The sequence below is a fragment of the Myxocyprinus asiaticus genome, chromosome 23 (assembly GCF_019703515.2).
Source record: "Myxocyprinus asiaticus isolate MX2 ecotype Aquarium Trade chromosome 23, UBuf_Myxa_2, whole genome shotgun sequence".
Classification (NCBI taxonomy): domain Eukaryota; kingdom Metazoa; phylum Chordata; class Actinopteri; order Cypriniformes; family Catostomidae; genus Myxocyprinus; species Myxocyprinus asiaticus.
In genome coordinates, this window is record NC_059366.1 from 32,966,350 (window position 1) to 32,990,259 (window position 23,910).

Sequence of the window (23,910 nt, forward strand, 5' to 3'; positions counted from 1 at the left end):
CTAATGATGACATATGATCATGCACATCTAGAGAGATTATCCCCCGCAAGGTTTAGTCATTTGTGGACAAATGTGTGCATGTGCACGTGCCCTCAACTATTGCAGTATACTGCTTGGAATACTATGATGAATTTCAGAGACAAAGTGTTATTTTTCCAGCCAGATGTACCTCTATGCGCTTAATATTTTGTTTGGAGTGGATTATGGGTTCAAAAGCTGTTGGTTACAGTGTTCCTTTTGGCCATTTGTAGTGCCTTTTTTTAAAAAAAAAAAATTTTTTATATTACACAGTCACCTACTGGTCCTGTGAAAATTCCATTCTGGGATAATGGTCAGAATTCTTTATTTTAAGCACAATGTTTGCGAGGTGCTCTCATTTGGTTTGGATATAATGATTTTGATATTTTTTTGGTTTACTATGGAAACATTGAATTTAAATGTGTACTTGTAGGAAATTAATTCCAGATAAATGCTGTTGATATGACTTTGGAATGAATAGTATGTGAAATATTTTGAAAGTTTACGAAATGCAATCATTTTTTTTCACAAATCAAGGAAATGTATTTTTTTTTAAACATTTTTATGCATTTATGTCAGATAAAAAAATTTTATTGAAAGTTGTGTATTGTATTCATTAATGAGGAAGAAAAGATTAAATATGACAGGATATTTAGTGTCAGAAAATCTGTGTTTTGGCTTTTTCTGTGAAAAAAAAAAAATGAAGTTGTGGCTGCCTATTATGCAATTGTTTAACATTAGAATTTTCCACTTTATTTAAAGTTTAATCTCTCCCAGACCAAAATAATATGGATAGAATAAATAATTTTTTTCTTCTGATGGTTTAAGATTTGAAGGGTTGGTTTGGGTCATGAAATACAAACCTGCTATTATTGAAGGCACCAAACCTAACAAATACAAATGATCAGATTTAATATTAGAGCTGCCGCTATGCCTGTATCGTATCCCAGCATAAGTATGTTTTGAGATATCTGTGGCAGATAGGAAACAGAATTTACAAATACAAGTTTTATCTGGGACTATTTAGCTCAAGATGGACACCTGGAAATCTTAACTCATTCAGATCAAGTAGCTGACCCTAACATCTCTACTGGAGTCCAGAATCGATATGGGGACATAAATGTTAGCATATATTGATGTCTTGAGGGTAATCTTTGCCACTGTGGGGTTAAAGCTCAGACCTCCATGTAAGAGGTCATGAAGGTTATTTCTGCTTACATAATAAAGATCTTCTCCAGTATGCAAGTCCAGTGAGACTTGTCACATTTTACCATTTAGGACGGCAAAGGCACTATGAGCTTCACCCATCTTTTTCTATTTTTGTTAAAACCTAAGGGCTTTAAAAATTTCAGTTTACAATTTTATCTTGGTTTTAAACTAATCAGATTTTGCAGATTTAGATCATTCATTGGTGTCATTAGAACTGGATTAGTTTGGTCCTGCAGCAGTAATGACATCAAATACAACGTTACAGAGCTTTAGGCTCAAAGCGCTGTTCAATAGGCCCAAGCAGTATGTAAGGAACAAAGAAATAAACCGTAATCATTATGGACTGTCTTCTGTCTTTATTTTTCATTTTTTGTGTTATCACTTTATTGTTCATTCTTGTCTCCTGGTTGTAATCTGTCTGCTGTTTGTCTGATTTCTTCAAGCTGAACTGGCCAGTGGTCAAAGAATTCAAGGAAACAAGGCAACAGGAGAGTGGAGCATCTGTTTTTAGGTTTATATGCTCTGGGCTGTTGTTTTTTGGTTGGCAAAGAAACATGAGCTGTAATAATTGTATGATCCCATTAGATGCGACCTTAGAAGTGACCTGGTGCTCATTTCTGCGAGGCAAGGGCTGCTGGGAGATGAAGTTCTTAAGGTCATCTGTATTTTAACTGCCTAGAAAGCTTGTAAATGATCGATAGAGAGGAAAGGGAAGTCAGAAACCTTGATAAAACAACTCTGAAATGTGATCATATTCATTTAATGTGAAATAATATCAATAAATATTGGTTAAAGCTAGTCATTTTTTAAGTAGATCTTTACCTGCTGAAAGAGCAAAAAACAAACAAACAAAAAAAATTAAAACAGCTTAAACCAGCCTATGGTTTGCTGGTCAGAACTGAACTATCAGGCTGGTCTGGTTTGCTGTTTTGGGGGTGTTTTAGCTGGTCAGGTTTGGAGACCAGCTTCAACACTTGAAAAGGGCTACTCTTTCTTTTGTTTTGCATGCTGAGATATTACCTCATTTCACATTTGCACCTCTGTCCTGAAATATTGTCCATAATATGGTAAGTGTGGGTGAGAAACAGATCAATAGTTAAGTCCTTTATTACTATAAATTATCCTTTCTGCCCCATAGGTGGAGATATACATGAAGAATGTGAATCGGCAAAAATAATTTGATAGTGAAAGTGGAGATTGATGGTAAAAAAGGACTGAAATATTGATCTGTTTCTCACCCACACCTATCATATCACTTCTGAAGACATGGATTTAACCACTGGAGTCTTATGGATTACTTCAATGCTGCCTTTATGTGTTTTTGGAGCTTCAACATTTTGGCACCCATTCACATGCATTATGAGGACCAACAGAGTGATATATTCTTCAAAAAAATCTTTGTTGTGTTCAGTAGAAGAAAGAAAGTCATACACATCTGGGGTGGCATGAGGGTAAGTAAATGATGACAGGATATATAAAGTTTCTGCATGTTCTGGTAGGAAATCAGTCTGAAACTTCGATCAAAATCAAGACCAGACACTGAGCGAATACGGTCAACTCCAACCTCAGCCTCCTCACACTTCTGTCTTCCTCAAAATCTCTTTTTCACTGCTCTGGAACCTTCTCTCTCTCAACTACTCTGATCTTTTACTATCACACATGAGAGTACCGCACTGATCATAGTCGATCCGATGGAGCGGATGGGAGAGATTGTGGGTTAATCTGTTTTATGCATGTGGGAGACATAGAGTTTCCAGAAATCGTGGGAAAGATAAGAGAGAATGAGGGGGAATATTGATTGTTTTGTTAATGAGTGGATTTTGGTTGCTTCTGTTGAGGTATTGTCCAATATATGCTGCATAGCAATGTTATACACAAACAAACACAAAGGTCGGCTAACAGTTCCTGTTGACTAAAGGGTGGAAAGGGAAAAAACGATGTGTAAGGTCACCTTTCCCCTCAAAAAAATGTAATTCGGGCCCTGTGTTGTTTGGGATTAGAATACTCGTCATGTAATTAAAGAAAAAGACGCAAGAGGGCAACATTATGCAGTGTGCAGACAAGTGCATAGAATTTTTATTTTTTTTTTTTTTTTTTTTTTTAGAACAATGCAAAAAGTACAAACAAGAGTACATATAGCAAAAAACATGTCAGGTGCTTACAGGGAAAATTTACATAAAAAAAAAAAAAAAAAAAAAAAAACAGACACATTTCTAGCAAGTCAGTCCACTGTCAGTCATCTTTGGAACGCTCTCGGGGAGGCTATTTCCAGTGCAGCTCCAACTTGAATGGTCTACTTTACCTGTAATGCGGGACCGTTGGAAGCTAGAGCTTTTTGGTTAGGCGTTCCAATTTCTTCTATTAATTTAAGAAGTGGATATACGCAGTATGTTATGTTTGATTTGTATTGTTTACATGGTGCTGTCATGGAGCTAAGCTAATGCTAGCATGCTAACCTTCGCCCACAATAGGCACAAATAAGGTTTATAAAACTCTTGAGTTTAAGTTATCATAATCGGATTTGGAATATAACATTATCAGACTTGTGTCTTGAGTTTTATTGTGTCTCTAGTTGTTTTTAAAGCCAGTGTAATTTATATTTTAGTAAAAAAAAATTTTTTTTGAAAATAATTTGAATGTCAATTCATATAAATTTTGTGTTTCTATATGACTTCAATAAATTCTGACACCTGGCAACGAACTTACAAGTACCTTCTGTCAAAACAGACCACAATTATGGCTGTAATACAAAGAGGTGATGAACTACAGCCATTACAACTGAGTATGTCCAATTCAGGCCTGAGCTCAGAAAATGGGGCAATGGGAACAGTGTTACTTCATTTCTTCAGTCTGATTCCTTAACTCCTTTAGTAAAATAATCATTCAAGTTGGACTGTAAATTATGTATCTTAGCCAACTGTGGGTAATTATTATTATTGTTTTTATTATTAGTTGTATTATTCCATGCAAACTGATGGCACAGGACTTTTGAAAAACAAACAAGCAAAAAAACAATTGTATAAACATATATCTGAGGGTTAAACATTAACTTTTCAGGGTAATCATTGTCAAAATTTAAATGGATTCCAAAAGCTAAATTCATTCAGTATCTTGTACTATCAGCCTTTTTCAAATGCTCCACCCTATTCTCAGAAATTGAAACTGATCTCCCTCTCTCTCTGTCTCTGCTGTCATAACTGGATGCAACGGATGGTGAGTCTGTTACTGTAATTATTTATAGCATAAATGGTTTTATCCATCTTTATTCTTTTGATGTTCTTTGTTCTTGCTAATCTTTTAATGTCTGTTTTGCTTATATTTTTTCTCTTTACCCATCAAATCCAAGAAGTGATCAGTAGATGTTTGCTGTTAAACTTTAATATGACTGACTTTCAACACACCTGGAAACAGGTCTGTAAATCATTGTAATTTTTTTTTGCAAAGAGTCCACTCTCAGACCAGGTAACAAGTCAGTAACAATACTACTTGTTATTCCACAGTGAAACCTGCTGAGTGTGACATCAGAAAAATGGCAGAATCTTCTTCTGATGATCAAAATCCTTTCAATTGTCCTATCTGTCTTCATCTTCTAAAGGACCCAGTAACTACAGCTTGTGGGCACAGTTACTGTATGAAATGTATTGAAGAGTACTGGGATCGGGATAGTCAGAAGGGAGTTTACAGCTGCCCTCAGTGCAGACAGACGTTCACTCCAAGACCAGCTCTCAGCAGAAGCACTGTGCTGGCTGAAGTTGTAGAGAGAATGAAGAGGGCAGAACCAGAATCTGTAAAAGCCTCATCTTTACTGGGTTGTGCTGTGTCAGGGGATGTGGAGTGTGATGTCTGCATGGAGACAAAACTAAAAGCCATCAAGTCTTGTCTTGTGTGTTTGGCTTCTTACTGTGAAACTCACATCCAAACTCATTATACGTCTTCTGCATTAAAGCGTCACAAACTGCTCAATGCCTCGCCACACCTACAGCAGCAGATCTGCTCTCAACATGATAAACCACTGGAGCTGTACTGCTGCCAAGATCAGCAGTTGATATGCATGCAATGTGCTTTAATTAACCACCAGAATCATAGTATAGCTTCACCTGAAGCAAGAAGAAAAGAAATACAGGTAAGGCAAATTTGTCTGCATAACACTTTGTATTAATAAAAAAATAAAAAATATATATATATATACATATATACAAGCCACCCACCCTCCCCTACTTTCCTCTTACATGTATTTATTATTATTGTAACATTAACTATACTTTGTTGATATAGACAGTGTATATACACACACACACATATATATATATATATATATATATATATACACACACACAGTGGATATAAAAAGTCTACACACCCTTGTTAAAACAGCAGTTTTTTGTGAAAAATTAAACAAAGATAAATCATATCAGACTTTTTGCACCTTTATTGTAAAAATTACAACCTATGCAATGCTACTGAAAACCAAAGTGGCACATTTCAGAAAAAAAAAAAAAAAAATAGAAAACTTAGAATAACTTAACTGCATAATTGTGCACACCCTTGTATAATTGGGTATGTGGCTGTGTTCAGAATCAACCAGTCATTAAGCTCATGTGAAATAGTACACACCTGTCTTCACCTGAAGTGACTCTGATTAACTCCAAATAAATCTCAGCTTTTCTTGTAGTATTTTTCTGACATCTTCTTGGTTGCATGCTACTACAAGAGCCATGGGCCACAAAGTGCTTACAAAGCATCAATGGGATCTCATTGTTGAAAGGTATCCCTCAGGTGAGGGCTACAACATTTTTTCCAAGGCATTAGATATACCATGGAACACAGTGAAGACAGTCATCAACAAGTGTAGAAAGTATGGCACAACAGTGACATCAAGAACAGGACGTCCCTCCAAAACTGATGAGAAGACAAAGAGAAAACTGGTCAGGGAGGCTGTCAAGAGGCCTACAACAACATTAAAGGAGCTACAGCTCTTTCTGGCAAGTACTGGTTGCTTCCTAAATGTGACAACTATCTTCCGTATTCTTCATCTGTCTGGATATGGGGCAGGGTGGCAAGACCAAGCCTTTTCTGACGAAAAAAAAAAACAAAACATCCAAGCCCGGCAAAAACCTATATCCAGTCTCCCAAAACTATGTGGAAAAATGCGTTATGGTCTGATGAGACCAAGATATAACTTTTTGCCCAAAATTGTAAAAGGTATGTTTAGCGCAAAAACACAGCACAGCAAAAGAACACCATACCCACGGTGAAGCATGGTGATGGCAGCATCATGCTTTGCGGCTGCTTTTCTTCAGCTGGAACTGGGGCTTTAGTGAAGGTGGAGGGAATCATGAATATCTCCAAGTACCAGTCAAGTTTGGCACAGAACCTTCTGGCGTCTGCTAGAAAGCTGAAAATGAAGAGATCTTTCACCTTTCAGCATGACAATGATCCAAAGCTTACATCCAAATCAATAAAAGAATGGCTTTAGCAAAAAAAGATTAATGTTTTGAAATGGCCCAGCCAGAGCCCAGACCTGAATCCTATTGAAAATCTGTGGGGGGACCTGAAGAGGGCTGTACACAGGAGATGCCCTTGCAATTTGAAAGATCTGGAAAAATTTTGCAGAGAAGAGTGGGAAAATATTCCCAAGTCAAGATGTGCCAAGCTAATAGACTCTTATCCAAACAGACTGAGTGCTGTAATAAAATAAGAGGGTGCTTCAACTAAGTATTAGTTCAGGGATGTGCAAACTTATGCAGTTAGGTTATTCTAAGTTTTGTTTTTTTTCTCTGAAATGTGTCACTTTGGTTTTCAGTGGCATTGCTTAGGTTGTAATTTGTACATTTAAGGTGCAAAAATTCTGATATGATTTATCTTTGTTTAATTTTTTACATCACAAAAACCTGCTGTTTTAACAGGAGTGTGTAGACTTCTTATATCCATTGTATATACATACCAAATTTTATATAATATCAATCTTTTACCACTTCAGCGACAGTTGAAATCAAATCAGGATGGCCTACAAGAGAATATACATCAGCGAGAGATGAAGATAGAGGAGTTAAGACAAGCTGTGGACTCTCATAAAGTGAGTGTGATGCACTGGTGACGCCAGTCTGGCGTACGAGATACATGATGTTAAATTTGTTCATATGGTGGTTGTACTCTGCATAGAAGCCTTTTACATTGAGAAAAGGAAATTTCATTGGAAGTCTATTATGGGAATATTTGAAGTCAAAGAATAACCTCTAACATTCTGGGTGGGCCTGGGTCTAATTGGCCCACCCTTGGCTACGCCACTGGCGATATGTTAGAGATAATGTTGTCTTGGGTCACAGTAATAGCTGAATGAATGGGGGCTTTTTAACAGATGCTTTTCCTCTGTGTGCTTTAACAGCGTTCAGCACAGGCTGCAGTGAAGCACAGTGAGACAATCTTTACAGAGCTGATCAGCTCCATGGAGAAAAGACGAGCCGAGATCACAGAGATTATCAGAGCTCAAGAAAAGAATGAAGTAAGAAGGGTCGATGCGCTAATAAATACATTGGAGCAAGAGATCAGTGATCTGAAGAAGAAAAACAATGAACTGGGGCAACTTTCATACATCAAGGATGATGTCTGTTTCATTCAGGTGAACTGACAACAGAACTAGCTCTCTGATCATCTGAGAGAGAGGTTTTTCATTTTATTATTAATTGTTTCTTTTTCCACCTCCAGAATTTCTCTTCTCTTTCCCGTTATCAATGTTCAACTTCAAGCATGTGCATCTCTGTCAATCAGCATCTGACATTTGAGGAAATACAAACAATTGTCTCTGAGCTGAAAGGTCATCTGGATGATCTCTGTGAAGAAGACGCTGTCAGGATATCAGAGAAAGGTGAGATGGTATTCTTTCATACTTGAAATAAATGGCTTTATAAATAACATTGCATATCCCAAAAGATTATGTATTTATGCTAATTTTTTCGAAAGAACATGTCACCACAATGCCAGGGCTTTCTGGGTATTCGGAGTGGTTTTTAGCATGTGAATAAGTGGTTAATAAAGTGTTCTAAGTGGTTGGTTACTTACTGGCTCAAGCCACACAATTTAAAGGTGTCATGCATTGAATTTTTATTTTATTTTTTAAAGTACACTGAGGTCCACTTATAATGTTAGTAAGATTTTTTCAGCAAAAATAGTCATAATTTAGAAATAATTGTCCATTTTCTATCCTGTTTTTGGCCCTCTGATTAAAATGCTCCATTTTCGGGTCATGTCTCCTTTAAGACTTCAGTGTAAATGCCCACTGCTATGATTGGGTAACATCTTTGCATATTAAATAAGTGTCAATGCCCCCGCCTTTACGGGTTTGGAATGGTTTTTAAATGTTTGGATGGTAAAAAATGGCAACCAGGGCATGCTGAGTGACTCCAGCCAGGTCTCCTAAGCAACCTAATTGGCCCGGTTGCTAGGGAGGGAAGAGTCACATGGGGTAACCTCCTCGTGGTCACTATAATGTGGTTTGCTCTTGGTGGGGCACATGGTGAGTTGTGCGTGGGTGCCGCGATGGATGGTGTGAAGCCTCCACACGATATGTCTCCGCAGTAACGTGCTCAACAAGACGCGTGACAAGATGCGTGGGTTGACCGTCTCAGACGCAGAGGCAACTGAGATTCGTCCTCCACCACCCGGATTGAGGCGAGTCACTACGCCACCACGAGGACTTAGAGTGCATTGGGAATTGGGCATTCCAAATTAGGGAGAAAACGGGGAGAAAAAAAAAGGCAACCGGAGGAATTCAGCCATACATGTTTGATCTGAGTCCTATCACGAATCTGAAGAAAATGAACCCCTTCCACAAACACCACAGATACTGCAGTCTGTGACAGCGTGGTAAGTAATCACTCTATATTTATTCCTTGTCTATTTGTGTAATAGGTATTACTTTTTATTCTCGTTTAAACAAAGACACAACATAACAGTGTTTATCTTGTTACATACTAGGGATGTGCGAGACTAGTCGACTAAATGGTTCGGATGCTGCTCGTCGACACTGGAATTACTAGTCAGTTAATATTTCCCCCCATTAAACTGATAATCATTTTTACACATTTACGTTTGGCTTCATAATTTTACAGAGGCTGCAATTAAATTACTGTCATATTAATGTTACATATTTTAAATAGAATTAATAATACAAATATTATTTAAAAAAAGAGGATATCTGGAGCAGATACAGAGTTTAATTTCACCTCAGGCTGCGCATGCTGCTTCCCTCTCTCACTCGCGGCACGAGCAGGAAAATGTCCTCTCCCTAGACAAGCAAACTCAGCAAAGTAGTAATGAAAACACTTCGGTGGTGCGGGAATCGGCTTTCCAAGAAAGTCCCTATGGATGTTTTCACATTTGAGTCTTCTTTACATCTGTGCATGCTTGGATGTTATTTTTCCGCTGAGCGGGCTTTTTCAAGTGCAGGATAGAGGCCTCAGGTGAGTCAAGTCCCATTTTTCACCAGACCATGTTGACGGGTTAATTTTACTCATCAAAAAATGTATGCTTTTGAGTAAGTAGCCTAGAAAATAACTGTTTTAGACTAGGTATGCAATTTTTTTTAATCTGCTGATTAAGAAGGCTATTTTCAACGAGGTGCCGACTGCTTAACATGTTAAACTGTCTTTTATTCTGTGTGCATGTCATGTTTAGAATACATTAGGTTTATTGTAGGCTACATCACAGGCCTGTTTTTTTTTTCTATCCTATAGCTACTTTTTTTTTTTTTTTTTTACATCGTAACTGTTATTGGTTGACGTTCCTTACCGGACAGCTGTCATATTAGATCAATGGTTAATGTACTGCATGTCGTGAAATACGCGCAACTTTTCAGCCTATTTTTTTTCTCTCTCATAGATTTGGCTTAGTCTACCTGTTAATTATTTTCAACAATGTCCTGACTGTTTTAATATGTTAAGTAACTTTTACTTGGTGATTTCCATTTGGAACAGGCTTTTAGGGTTGTTCCATTAATCCTGCACTATTCATTCAGTTGTTTTCAATAAATATGCCTATTAAGTATTTGCTAACGTTGATTCAGTGAATGCGTGTCGTTCTATATTTAATGTACAATGATCATAATTCAAGGTGAGCATGTCGCAGATAAATGCCCCTTTTCAGTGGAATTTAGCATCGGATTTGGAACAGATTAAGTATTTTAAATGGGTCGCATATTTTTTTTTTTTTTTTTTTGTTACTGTTTTCTGAAGGTTGGTTTATCTTTAGACTAGTCGACAAGTTGGTTACAAAACTTCCATTTAAACAACAGTCAAATTAGTTGTAGCGCACATCCCTATTACATACACTGGCGGCCAAAAGTTTGGAATAATGTACAGAAAATTGGTACTTTAATTCACCAAAGTGGCATTAAACTGATCACAAAGTATAGTCAGGACATTACTGATGTAAAAAAACAGCACCATCACTATTAGAAAAAAGTAATTTGATCAAATCTAGACAGGCCCCATTTCCAGCAGCCATCACCCCAACACCTTATCCTTGAGTAATCATGCTAAATTGCTAATTTGGTACTAATATCAAAACACAGCTGAAAGCTGGTTCATTAAATGAAACTTAACGTTGTCTTTGTGTTTGTTTTTGAGCTGCCACAGTATCTAATAGACTGGCATGTCTTAAGGTCAATATTAGGTCAAAAATGGCAAAAAAGAAACAGCTTTCTCTAGAAACTCGTCAGTCAATCATTGTTTTGAGGAATGAAGTCTATGCAATGCTTGAAATTGCCAAAAAACTGAAGATTTCATTCAAAGGTGTACACTACAGTCTTCAAAGACAAAGGACAACTGGCTCTAACAAGGACAGAAAGAGATGTGAAAGGCATGATGTACAACGTTTAGTTGAGGATAAGAGGATAAGTGCATCACAGTCTCTAGTTTGAGAAATAGACGCCTCACATATCCTCAGTTGACAGCTTCATTGAATTCTACCCCCTCAACAACAGTTTCATGTACAACAGTAAAGAGAAGATTCAGGGGTGCAGGCCTTATGGGAAGAATTGCAAAGAAAAAGCCACTTATGAAACAGAAAACAAAAAGAAAAGGTTAGAGTGCGCAAAGAAACACAGACATTGGACAACAGATAATTGGAAAAGAGTGTTATGGATCTTAACACCATTGAGTTTTGTGGGATCAGCTAGACTGTAATGTGCGTGAGAAGTGCCCGACAAGACAGCTACATCTATGGCAAGTGCTACAGGAAACGTGGGGTGAAATGTCACCTGAGTATCTGGACAAACTGACAGCTAGAATGCCAAGGATCTGCAAAGCTGTCATTGCTGCACGTGGAGGATTTTTTTTATGAGAATACTTTGAAGTAGTTTAAGAAGCTCTGAATTTTTTTTTTCAAATTGTAATAGTAATTTTTCATGTTATTAATGTCCTGACTATACATTGTGATCAGTTGAATGCCAATTTGGTGAATAAAAGTACCAATTTCTTTCCATAAGTGTAAAATCTGTACATTATTCCAAACTTTTGGCTGCCAGTGTATATAGATATACTTGTGGTGCAACATGTACGCAAACGTACATGCAAACGTAAACAGGATAAAACTTACCGGTGTTTGTCGCACTCGTTCTTCATACATTCATCGTTCTTATAGACAGAGTAGTGACAAACGCATATGTTGTTCATTACAATGAGTCATGTTTTCATTAAAAAGGAAAGAGATTGTCTAAATAGATTGCTATCAATACTCTTGTGGAGGTGGGGGCGTGGTTGAGCGCCGACTTGTGAATGGAGAGCGAGATCGGGAAATGAGAACAGTAAGGATCATCACGTGTTATTGATTATCTCTAACAGCTGCTTGTCATTGCAGAGAGAGTTGGAGAGGGATTTAAGAGCGAACCAGATGCCAGAGAGGGGGAGAGAGCTGCACATGCACACACACCCAGAGAGCGTGTTTATTAAAGTTTGCTGAAAAGCGAGTTTTGAGTGAAAAATTAATTTACATTTTGAGTTTAATTTCGCCGTCTCCCGCTTCCTCCTTTCCCCTCCTTTTGAACTTGTTACACTGGTTCCAAAACCCGGGATTTAAGGAGGAAGAACGTTGCCATGGATGCCTCAATACTGGAGGAAGTCTTCAAGACCCTCGCCAGCATCCACCAGTCACAGCAGCGGTTCATTGCACATATCCAGGCCCAAGCTGAGGACCGACAGGTGCTCCAGAGCTTGCTACCCCAGGAAGGGGCTGCCACTGCGACCCCGCAACCGCCCCGCCCCATGTTCCTCTTATCAAGATGGGGGCCCAAGACGAACCGGAGGCCTTCTTGGACCTCTTTGAGTGGACGGCGGGGGCATGCGGTTGGCCAAGCACCCAGTGGGCGGTCCATTTAGTACCACTGCTGTCCGGGGAGGCCCAACTGAAGGCCTTACCAGCAGAAAACCTCCTGGTGTACGCAGATCTAAAGAAAGCCATCCTGTAGCGGGTCGGCCAGACACCAGAGCAACAGCGCCAACGCTTCCGATCACTGACACTTGGCGAGCACGGCTGCCCGTTTGCCTTTGCCCAGCAGCTCCGGGATGCCTGCCAGAGGTGGTTGCTGGCTGACCAACGTGACTTTGGGACTGTGATTGATCTGGTGGTACTGGAGCAGTTTATCACTTGGCTTCCAAGAGGGACCGCAGAGTGGGTCCAGTGCCATCGCCTGGCATCGCTCCAAATGGCCATCCAGCTGGCAGAGGATCATATGGCGGCGTATTCGGGAGTCGGCAAGCCCTGTCCATTTCCAGGGCTGTTGCCCCATGATGGAGGTGGAGACATTGGTCCAGATCCCCGATTGAGTGTACCGGATTCCTGTGAGTATCAAAAGGGGTACATTTCAAGCCTTGGTGGATTCAGGTTGTAATCAAACCTCCATTCACTAAAGCTTGGTTCAGTCCGAGGCTTTGGATACAAGCCGGTGGGTGAAGGTAAGGTGTGTGCATGGGGATATTCAAAATTACCCTGTAGTGACGGTCACTATTAAATTTCAAGGACAAAAATGGTGTCAAGGCTGCGGTTAATTCCCATCTCACCGATCTACTAATCTTAGGAACAAATTGGCCAGCATTTACTACCTTTATTAAGGGGAATGTGTGTGGATGAGTCCTGCAACAAAACGTTTAGGTGTGTGGTGTGTGACTTGCTGGCTGGCAAGGTGGAGCCAGGGCCATCTATGTCAACTCCACGTCAAAATGATGTAGGCTTCCCCAGCCTTTAGAGGATTCCCTGCTGGGGATTCCCCTCTGGCGCAAACGTGAGAAGAGACCCTTAGGCATGCCTTTAATGAAGTGATTGTGTTTGATGGTCAACGCCTCCGGCCAGATGTTGCACTCGCATATCCATATTTTTTCATTATTAAGGATTGGTTGTATGGAGTGACTTAGAATGCTCAGACAAAGGAGGATACAACCCAATTGTTAGTACAGAAGAGCTGTCAGGAAATGTTATTCCAGACGGCTCATTATAATCCGATGGCGGGTCACTTGGGGCAGGAAAAAACACTAAACCGTCTGATGGCCCATTTCTATTGACCGGCATTCACGGGTATGTTCGCAGGTGGTGTGCAGCATGCCGTGAATGTCAGCTGGTAAATCCAGCGGCCACCCCAAAAGTGCCATTGCGCCCCCTTCTGTTGATCGAGGTTCCCTTCAAAAGAATTGGAATGGACCTTGTTGGGCTATTAGAACGGATGGCACGCATGCATCACTTTGTGTTGGTCCTAGTGGATTACGCAATGCGATATCCGGAAGCAGTGCCTCTTCAGGCGTTGCGGAGGCACTCTTCAGAATCATCTCCCGAGTGGGGATTCCAAAAGAAATCTTCACTGATCAGGGCACTACGTATATGTCACGTACACTATGTGAACTGTATGAATTATTGGGTATTAAATCGATTTGGACAAGCATGTTCCACCCACAAACGGATGGCTTGGTTGAATGGTTTAATCAAACCCTGAAAAACATGATTCGTAAGTTCGTGCACAAGGATGCTCGGAATTGGGATAAGTGGCTCGAACCCCTGTTATTCACAATTCAAGAGGTCCTGCAAGCCTCCAGTGGGTTCTCCCCATTTGAATTATTGTATGGGCGTAAGCCTTGCGGTGTCTTAGACGTTGTGAAGGAAAATTGGTTGGAGGGACCTTCAAACAGCAAAAACGAAATTCAATACATTCTTGATCTGAGAGCAAAGCTCCACACATTGGGCCAGCTATCACAGGAGAATTTGCTACAGACTCAAGAATATCAGTCCCGGCTGCATAACGGGAGCTCAGCTACGGCAATTTACACAGGGAGATAAAGTCCTTGTAATACTACATACATCAAGCTCTAAATTGCTCGCAAAATGGCAAGGTGAGTCTGGGAAGTCGATTATGAGGTTATATGAATGGATAGGGACCGAGCACTGCAAATTTACCACCTCAACCTCTTAAAACCATGGAGGGAGGTCGTCCCCATGTCTTTGGCGATGGTGGTTCCGGAGAGGGAGGAGCTCTGGCCAGAGGTGAACTTAAAAGCCGATCGAGGCACCCCGGTGGCTTGCGGAGACCACCTGTCACCATCACAAGTCACGGATATGGCCCGGTTGCAAAGAGAGTTCTCGGACGTGTTCTCACATCTTCCTGGTCGTACGAACCTCATAGAACACATATCGAAATAACCCCAGGGGTAGTGGTATGCAGTCATCCCTACCGATTACCCTAGCACAGAAAAAAAAGTGGTTTGGGAAGAATTAAAGGACATGCTCAATATGGGGGTAAAAGATGATTCCCACAGTGACTGGGCCAGCCCGGTGGTGCTGGTTCCGAAGAGTGATGGTTCTGTCCAGTTCTGTGTGGATTATAGGAAAGTCAACGTGGTGTCTAAATTCGACACGTATCCAATGCCTCGTATTGATGAGCTGCTTGATCGGTTGGGTGCAGCTTGCTTTTACTCAACACTGGATTTGACAAAGGGTTATTGGCAGATCCCCTTAACGACTATGTCCCACAAGAAAACTGCTTTTTCCACACCGTTTGGCTTACACCAATTTGTGACCCTTCCATTTGGTTTGTTCGGGGTCCCAGCTAAGTTCCAGTGCCTTAATGGAGTCCTCCGACCGCACTCTGCTTACGCCGTTGTCTATCTGGATGACATCATTATATACAGTAATGTTTGGCAGCAGCATCTGCGGGCTGATATGTGTCTTGTTTGAAAAAGAATCCACAGTAAAATGAAGCGAACAAACAAACACCATCTTACTGGCGCGATCCGGGACTTCATTAAAAATAAATGTTAGCCACTCTTTCCTAATGTTAGAATCATTAGGAATCAAATGCAAAGAGTCTATTTTTCTACAACCTGGCTCTGCACAATGTTTTGAAAACTTTCTCGAACCTCTAGTTGCTCCAAAAATCCCTGTGTTTATCCCTGCCGTGCCGACTCTCATCGCCGCTCTAACCGCGAACCTGTGGGTGGGCCAAAGAGGCAATGATGGAGGCGTTGACCTGTTTATGCAGAGGCAGACTTGTGCTGATGTATTCATCTCTGTTATGTAATACAGACGAGGAGGTAGAAAACGAGTCATTTTGGAATATTGTTTTCAATAAAGCCTTTTTTTGGACTAACGAATAAGTTTTGAGTTCTTAAACTTACAGTATTTGTTTTATAGTACTATGACCTCTGTCAAAAGATCATGAAAAATTTATTTCTCAATTCATGACCCCTTTAAGGTCCCTTTCATGTCTGAGCACAAGCAGTGTGGGATGATTTATGGTTATAGTTAAGGTTAGTTTAATGTTAGGGAATTAAAACAATAATAATAATAGTGATGCTTGTAAGAGTTTTCTTTTTATTGTTTATAGTGTCATGAAAGATTTCCTGCCAGAATTGCCAATCATTGTTTATAATGGTTATGTGTATGTTTACAGTATATATGTTCTATTAATCATGTTCAGATTGTCACTACTGTGATCAAATTTGTTTTGTTTATCTTAATAGTTCCCACTGTCCATATAATGAGAAACAATGAGACAATCACAGAGTGTAAGTCAACATGTTTTTTAATAAAAAATGTTTAAAAAAAAAAAAAACTAATATATAACAGTGTGTGTGTGTGTGTGTGTGTGTGTGTGTGTGTGTGTGTGTGTGTGTGTGTGTGTGTGTGTGTGTGTGTGTGTGTGTATATATATATATATATATATATATATATATATATATATATAAAATATCTTTTTATTTCTTTAGATCTGCCATCTCGACCCAAGACCAGAGAAGAGTTCCTTAAATGTGAGTTATGCTCTTTAACTGTGTAAATTTGTTAGTCATGTACCTGCATTCAACTTATACATTGACATGGCATTGCAGGGAGAGAGGAAAGATAGCGGGATTAAAAGAAATACACCCCAGAGATGTAACAGGAAGGGGGAAAAAAAATCCATGAAGTGGAATCTGTTTGATTTCATTTTCTCTTTATCAACAGATTCTTCTGAACTAAATCTGAATCTCTCTTCAGCCTGTAATCAGCTCTGTTTATGCGGCATGACTGTGTCAAGGCGTGATTCACTACAAAGCAGTGTGTTTGGCACTTCTATTCCTCCGCGAGATAGCGGCTTTGGCTTTACTAGTCAAGACAGAAACAGCGGCTTTGGCTTTACTAGTCAAGACAGAAACAGCGGCTTTGGCTTTACTAGTCAAGACAGAAACAGCGGCTTTGGCTTTGCTAGGCAAGACAGAAACAGCGGCTTTGGCTTTGCTAGGCAAGACAGAAACAGCGGCTTTGGCATTGCTGGGCAAGACAGAAACAGCGGCTTTGGCTTTACTAGTCAAAACAGAAACAGCAGCTTTGGCTTTGCTAGGCAAGACAGAAACGGCGGCTTTGGCATTGCTGGGCAAGACAGAAACGGCGGCTTTGGCTTTGCTGGGCAAGACAGAAACGGCGGCTTTGGCTTTGCTGGGCAAGACAGAAACAGCGGCTTTGGCTTTGCTGGGCAAGACAGAAAGAGTGTCTTTGGTGATCAGGGAATTGATGACCGTTTTAGAAATGTTACATATCAGGTGTTGTGTAATGAGAGTCTATCTGGACGCTGTTATTTTGAAGTTCAGTGGCGAGGAACAGGTTGCTCTATTGCATTCTCATACGACCAGATTCAACAAGGAGGAACTTTTGCCTTTGGACACAACAACAGATCTTGGAAATTTGACTTTCAAACAGCTCATTATCATGTATGGCACAATAACCAACAGGATAAAATTCCACTGGTCTCTAAAATTGGAGTGTTTCTGGATCAGGAGGCAGGAATTGTGTCCTTTTACAATGTCTCTGACAAAATGAACCTTCTACACAGAATCCAGACCACATTCACTGGGCCCCTCTATCCTGGGTTTTCATTTCAGGATTGGGAAAATGACTCATCAGTGACCATTTGTTGTCTGTAGTCTTTAAACCTAAATTAGTAGATCTAATCTTTGTTAAAGCAATCACTGAAAACATAATGAATTCTACATTGCAACATAAACTGTTTCTGATCACATTGTAAAATATATCCAGATGTTCACATTCAGTTTTGTAAAAGCATTATGCTGAATTGTGTTAATAGTACTGACCTTAAGAATAGTGCCAATAGGTCAATTCATCCCATTAAATAGGTTTTCAAAATATTGGTATATGGTATTTTGGTTGTCTTTATTTATTTATTTATTTTTTGGCCACATACTAAAGTCAGTGGCTGAAGTTGTTTAATCTTAACCTCCAACTCAGGGAAGTGTTTTTCTTTCTTTCTTTCTTTCTTTCTTTCTTTCTTTCTTTCTATTAAAAGTACAAATTATTTCTTGTCTGTCATTTTCTGTGCACTTTGGTGTGATTTTATAAGGCCTGTGTCTGTTCTCCCCATTTCAATGTGATCTATTAGGTTACTAACTATACTTGCTAAGCTCACTTACTATGCTTGCTGCTATAGATTTTGCATGTTAATCAGGTGTTTGTGCTAAAGTATTTTTGATTGACCAAATTCTTTTACAAAATTTATTTTACAATTCTTTAAAAAAATAATAATAATAATTTTGAACTGCCATAGGAGACAGAATGTAAAGTTTATGCATAATAATCTGTTTTGTACAAACTGAGAATTTGTTTACAATACATACATCACAACAAACCAATGACCTTGAATCTGCAGTACAATAAATCTTTAAAGGGGCTCAAAGAGACAACTATGATGATATTTTGTAAAGTTTTTGTTTATTTTCAGATTCCCATAGTGTTTTTACATATGTAAATGTAATGAATTTCTGTATTATGCAATTTCTGCCGGAACAAGAAATATGTCATAAGTAAATGTGGAAAGTAAACAGTAGATAACATAATTGAACATAATACTCCACATAAAGTTAAGTATATGGTATATTAAGTCATTTATGCATTGTATTAACGTTTGTTTGTTGTTTTGCAACTTAGTGTGTACTATGTGACTTAATGTGTACTATGTGTCAATAGAGGTCTCAATTAACAACCATTCTGTTTATCTTTGCTTAAATACCTTAATTTTCCTTCCAATTAAATACTTATAAATTTATAAATTCAAAAAGCTGTGACTATTGCAATTTTATATGTAGCTAAACATCAATCAAACCTGTTAATCAAAATTAACCAAATGATTATTTTTGTGATAATTTAGATAAATAGATGAGAACACTAAATCATGGTCAACTGTGTTTTTCAGACTGCTAATCTGAGATGGATGACGTGAAGTATAGAACTTTTGAAAAACCAACCAATTAAACGTATATCTATGGGTTAAACGTAAACTTTTCTTGGTATTAATTGTCAAAAGACATGTAAATGAATTCCAACAACAGGGGCAGATTCAGTATCATTTTCTATATCACGTCTTGCCAAAGGCGGATCTGCAGGGGGTGGCATGAGGAGGCAACTGCCACCCTAAGAAAAAGTATTGCCACACCATCTGCCACACCAGCATTATTATCCCAATGTATAAAATATAAATGGAAGTATATTCTAGTCTATGTTGATATTATGTATGGGTTTATTCATGTCAAACTGCTTCAACTCTCATTCAACGCATAAATGACTACCGGTCATGTGATTAATTACAGCAGTGGCTAATCGCGTGATTGCTACTGCAGCACGTGCACAGTGTTTGGGCGTTTGGCGCTCATGGGTTGCAGTTTTCTGGGCTTATTTCCTTGACCACACCAATAAAGACAACGTGTACAGATGCATGGAAAAATAGAGGTAAAAGGTGAATTTTTCACTTGTTTCCAAGTTTTCACTGAATGTTTATTTGATACATACACTATATGGCCAAAAGTTTGTGAACACTATATGTGCTTGATGAAAATTTGATTTCAAAACCTTAGGCATCAATTTCCCCCTTTGCTGTAATAACAGCTTCCACTCTTTTGGGAAGGTTTTCCACTATACTGTATGTAATAACATGGCTGCAGGGATTTGCTCTCATTCAGACACAAGGCTATCAGTGAGGTCAGGAACTGATGTTGGTCGATGAGGCCTGACTTACAGTTGCTGTTCCAGTTCACCCCAAAAGTGATCAGTGGGGTTCAGGTCTGGGCTTTGTGCAGGCCAGTCAATTTCCTCCACGCCAGACACAGTAACCCATTTGTTTATGGACCTCACTTTGTTCACAGGGGCATTGTTATGCTGGAACAGAAAAGGGCTATCCCCAAACAGTTGCCACAAATTTGGAAGCACACAAAGCCCAAGCCATTACATAAAGAAACATTAAGATTTTTCTTTACTGGATTTAATGGAGTAACCAAATTCGTTAATTAGAAAGGGGGTGCATGTCCACAAACTTTTGGCCATATAGTGTATTATGAGTTTAGAGAAGTGGTAGAATTCCTCATCACTTTTAGAAATAGCTTATGTTAACTCCAGAAGAAACATCTCCAGTTCTTGAGCAGGATTTTCTATTTCATCCCTGTGTGTTTTGAGTGACGATCCAGCGCTGGACTGTTATTTTAAATGTTATGAGTGCTTGTCACGGCTGTTATCAGTTGATTGACAGCAGTCAATGTTCTCTTGTGCACACAGACGCATGCTCTATTCGCCCCACTTTTCTGCAGCTCGTGCTCCTTTCCAGTGGAATCGCAAAGCAAAATGCTAACAAATTGGTCCCCACTCATGATATACATCCACTGACATACAGAGCAAGTGTTAGTTTATTCAAATTAAAAAAAGTTGAGGCAAAAAAGTTACCACTAGACCAATCAGTCATGTTCAAAGTCATAGTGGTCTATGTAGCCTGTTGTATATAATGACTAAAAAAATCCTGACTGATAGTGACAGATGTCAAGATAAAGTTACCATATTATAAGAAACATTTATTTGAATGCTTGAATTGGTCATTAAGAATGACTATCAAAATCAAAGATATTTTAAAATAGTCTTTTGCTGTGCATACATAATCAATATTCACGAGATTCGCCACTTTGTACTGCCCCTCAGTAATATTTTCTGTACGATTTATTTTCTATTCAGGCCTAACTTTGTGTTAATGTTTGCTTTCAAATGGCTTATTCCAGCTGTTACAAAGGTGATAGGCCTACAGGACTTTATTAGCTGTAGAATAACATGGTATGCTCATCCATCAATGGGTACACTTAACAAAAATAAAACAATTCAGGCTGCATAAGGTGATGTTTAGTCCAATCTGGCCCTACACAGTTTTACATCCCTGCTCTACATAACCTGTCATTATTAAGCGCCATAGTTTGTTTCTCTTTTTGTCCTATGTGCCTTTCCCAGTTGCTACCCCAATGATGCTTAAAGGGATAGTTCACCCGAAAATGAAAATTCTCTCATCATTTAATCATCCTCATGCCATCCCAGATGTGTATAACTTTCTTCCTTCAACAGAACACAAACGAAGATTTTTAGAAGAATATTTCAGCACTGTAGGTCCATACAATGCAAGTGGATGGTGATCAGCACTTTAAAGCCCCAAAAAGCGCAGACAGTCGTAGTAAAAGTAATCCATACGACTCCAGTGGTTAAACAAATGTCTTCTAAAGTGATACAATTGCTTTGGGTGAGAAACAGATTAGTAGAAATAAGTCCTTTTCACTATAGTTGTTTACTTCCGGTCGCTCTCCAATGCGGGGAATCAGTTCACGTGAGAACTGAGGCAATACAATCGGAAGTGCAGATGATTTGTTTAAAACAGAATGCTGTTTACAAGCTTCATTGGTTTTGCTTTGATTTGAAAATGCCAGCACTCTTACATTAAACATTTCAAATTAATTTCATGCTTTAAGGCATTCATTTTGACAGCTCTAAAAAAAAATTTAAAAAACAATTTTCAGAGCTCGACAATAAGGACTGCCTGGGGCCAGTGTGAGAGAGATTCGGGCCAGTTGCTAGAACTGTCACTTGCCTGATCGGGCCAGTGCTTCGTTTATAACGTTAGTGCAAGTAAACAACAAGCGAGAGAGCGCAAAAATTTCACAGAGCGAACAAAGTCTTTAACTGAGCACTCAGACACGAGCCAGCGCAATTATATTTAGCTCTCAAAGACGTGCAAGCGCATAAGCTCACTCTCCTAGAACTGTCCTCACTCGTTTCCAAGTGTCCTAGCAGCAGCAATTCCCAATGTGTAGAAAATAACAGGAAAAAACACACTTCATGAATTTTGTTGTGGGATTTGGTGTTTGAAAAGAAGCAAAATCACTATGGCTGTTTGGCTATTATTATCAGAGCTGTTCAGCTGCAGATTGAGCATGACTATTTAAAACAGTCTACTTTATATCATCCTCATAACACACCTGGTACATTTCTAATTTCTGGAATGTACAGGTATTTTTCTTTCTGTGCTTTGTGTATCAGTCAGATTTGGTCTTGTTTGGGTTGTCTGATTTCATGTTTATATTCACATTCTTAATTCACAGATTAGGCCTAATATCTACCTAATGTATATTACATGTCACAACCTATTTTGTAGCAAGGTCTCCACTCTCAGGGATTAATATGTTTATTACATTCAGCCAATAATCAAATCTTTATCTCAGTGACTAAATCTGAAAACCCATCATTTACTCCACAGAACGCTTTGCTTAAAAACACGTGTAAAAGGCAGGAAAGCTGAGGTTAATATAATTTATGTATGAATTGATATCTATAAAGTGTTTATATGAGATTAAATAAGGCATAAATCATATCTTCCAAATTATAAATGTGATTCAATTTTGGGGGAAATTGTCTTAATATAAACTCAGCAAAAAAAAAAGAAACGCCCTCTCATTTTCAACTGCTTTTATTTTCAGCAAACTTAACGTGTGTAAATATTTGTATGAACATAAAAAGATTCAACAACTAAGACATAAACTGAACAAGTTTCACAGACATGTGACTAACAGAAATGGAATAATGTGTCCCTGAACAAAGAGGGGGTCAAAATCAAAAGTAATAGTCAGTATCTGGTGTGACCACCAGCTGCATTAAGTACTGCAGTGCATCTCCTCCTCATGGACTGCACCAGATTTGCCAGTTCTTGCTGTGAGATGTTACCCCACTTTCCCACCAAGGCACTTGCAAGTTCCCAGACATTTCTGGGGGGAATGGCCCTAGCACTTACCCTCCAATCCAACAGGTCCCAGACGTGCTCAATGGGATTGAGATCCGGGCTCTTCGCTGGCCATGGCAGAACACTGACATTTCTGTCTTGCAAGAAATCACGCACAGAACGAGCAGTATGGCTGGTGGCATTGTCATGCTGGAGGGTCATATCAGGATGAGCCTGCAGGAAGGATACCACATGAGGGAGGAGGGTGTCTTCCCTGTAACGCACAGCGTTGAGATTGCCTGCAATGACAACAAGCTCAGTCCGATGATGCTGTGACACATCGCCCCAGACCAATGCAGACCCTCCTCCTCCAAATCAATCGCTCTCCAGAGTACAGGCCTCGGTGTAACGCTCATTCCTTCGACGATAAACGCGAGTCCGACCATCACCCCTGGTGAGACAAAACCGTGACTTGTCAGTGAAGAGCACTTTTTGCCAGTCCTCTCTGGTCCAGCGAAGGTGGATTTGTGCCCGTAGGCGACATTGTTGTCGGTGATGTCTGGTAAGGACCTGCCTTACAACAGGCATACAAGCCCTCAGTCCAGCCTCTCTCAGCCTATTAAGGACAGTCTGAGCACTGATGGAGGGATTGTGCATTCCTGGTGTAACTCGGGCACTTGTTGTTGCCATCCTGTACCTGTCCCGCAGGTGTGATATTCAGATGTACCGATCCTGTGCAGGTGTTGCCACTGCGAGGATGATCAGTTGTCCTTCCTGTCTCCCTGTAGCACTGTCTTAGGCATCTCACAGTATGAACATTGCAATTTATTGCCCTGGCCACATCTGCAGTCCTCATGCCTCCATGCAGCATGCCTAAGGCACGTTCACGCAGATGAGCAGGGACCCTGGGCATCTTTCTTTTGGTGTTTTTCAGAGTCAGTAGAAAGGTCTCTTTAGTGTCCTAAGTTTTTATAACTGTAACCTTAATTGCCTACCGTCAGTAAGCTGTTAGTGTCTTAACGACCGTTTCACAGGTGCATGTTCATTAATTGTTTATGGTTCATTGAACAAGCATGGAAAACATTGTTTAAACCCTTTACAATAAAGATAAATAAATAATAAATTTATTTGGATTTTTACAAAATTAT

The 23,910-nt window shown here is 39.4% G+C and overlaps 1 protein-coding gene across 10 annotated transcripts; it reads left to right on the forward strand.

Annotated features, from left to right (window-relative positions):
• The first annotated feature begins 3,452 nt into the window (after positions 1-3,452).
• LOC127413983 (E3 ubiquitin-protein ligase TRIM47-like) lies at positions 3,453-18,028 on the forward strand. Of its 10 annotated transcripts, none has more exons than XM_051651609.1 (10): positions 3,453-4,440; positions 4,574-4,638; positions 4,728-5,350; positions 7,208-7,303; positions 7,613-7,846; positions 7,933-8,092; positions 16,224-16,268; positions 16,470-16,511; positions 16,705-16,948; positions 17,081-18,028. In XM_051651609.1, the coding sequence occupies exons 3-10, from the start codon at positions 4,757-4,759 to the stop codon at positions 17,658-17,660; spliced, it is 1,995 nt and encodes a 664-aa protein (XP_051507569.1). In that variant the 5' UTR covers positions 3,453-4,440; positions 4,574-4,638; positions 4,728-4,756; the 3' UTR covers positions 17,661-18,028. The 10 variants fall into 10 exon arrangements, with proteins under 10 accessions (XP_051507569.1, XP_051507568.1, XP_051507567.1 ...); XM_051651608.1 differs by having other exon boundaries at positions 3,454-4,440; positions 16,705-16,981; XM_051651607.1 differs by having other exon boundaries at positions 3,454-4,440; positions 16,982-18,028.
• Positions 18,029-23,910: the final 5,882 nt, after the last annotated feature.

Bases quoted from the DNA above. Each gene is read 5' to 3' on its own strand.
- LOC127413983 (XM_051651598.1), top strand. From the start codon at position 4,757: ATGGCAGAATCTTCTTCTGATGATCAAAATCCTTTCAATTGTCCTATC. The intron at 7,304-7,612 runs GTGAGTGTGATG...GTGCTTTAACAG, and splicing joins AAGCTGTGGACTCTCATAAA to CGTTCAGCACAGGCTGCAGT. The intron at 16,269-16,469 runs GTAAGTCAACAT...TTATTTCTTTAG, and splicing joins CAATGAGACAATCACAGAGT to ATCTGCCATCTCGACCCAAG.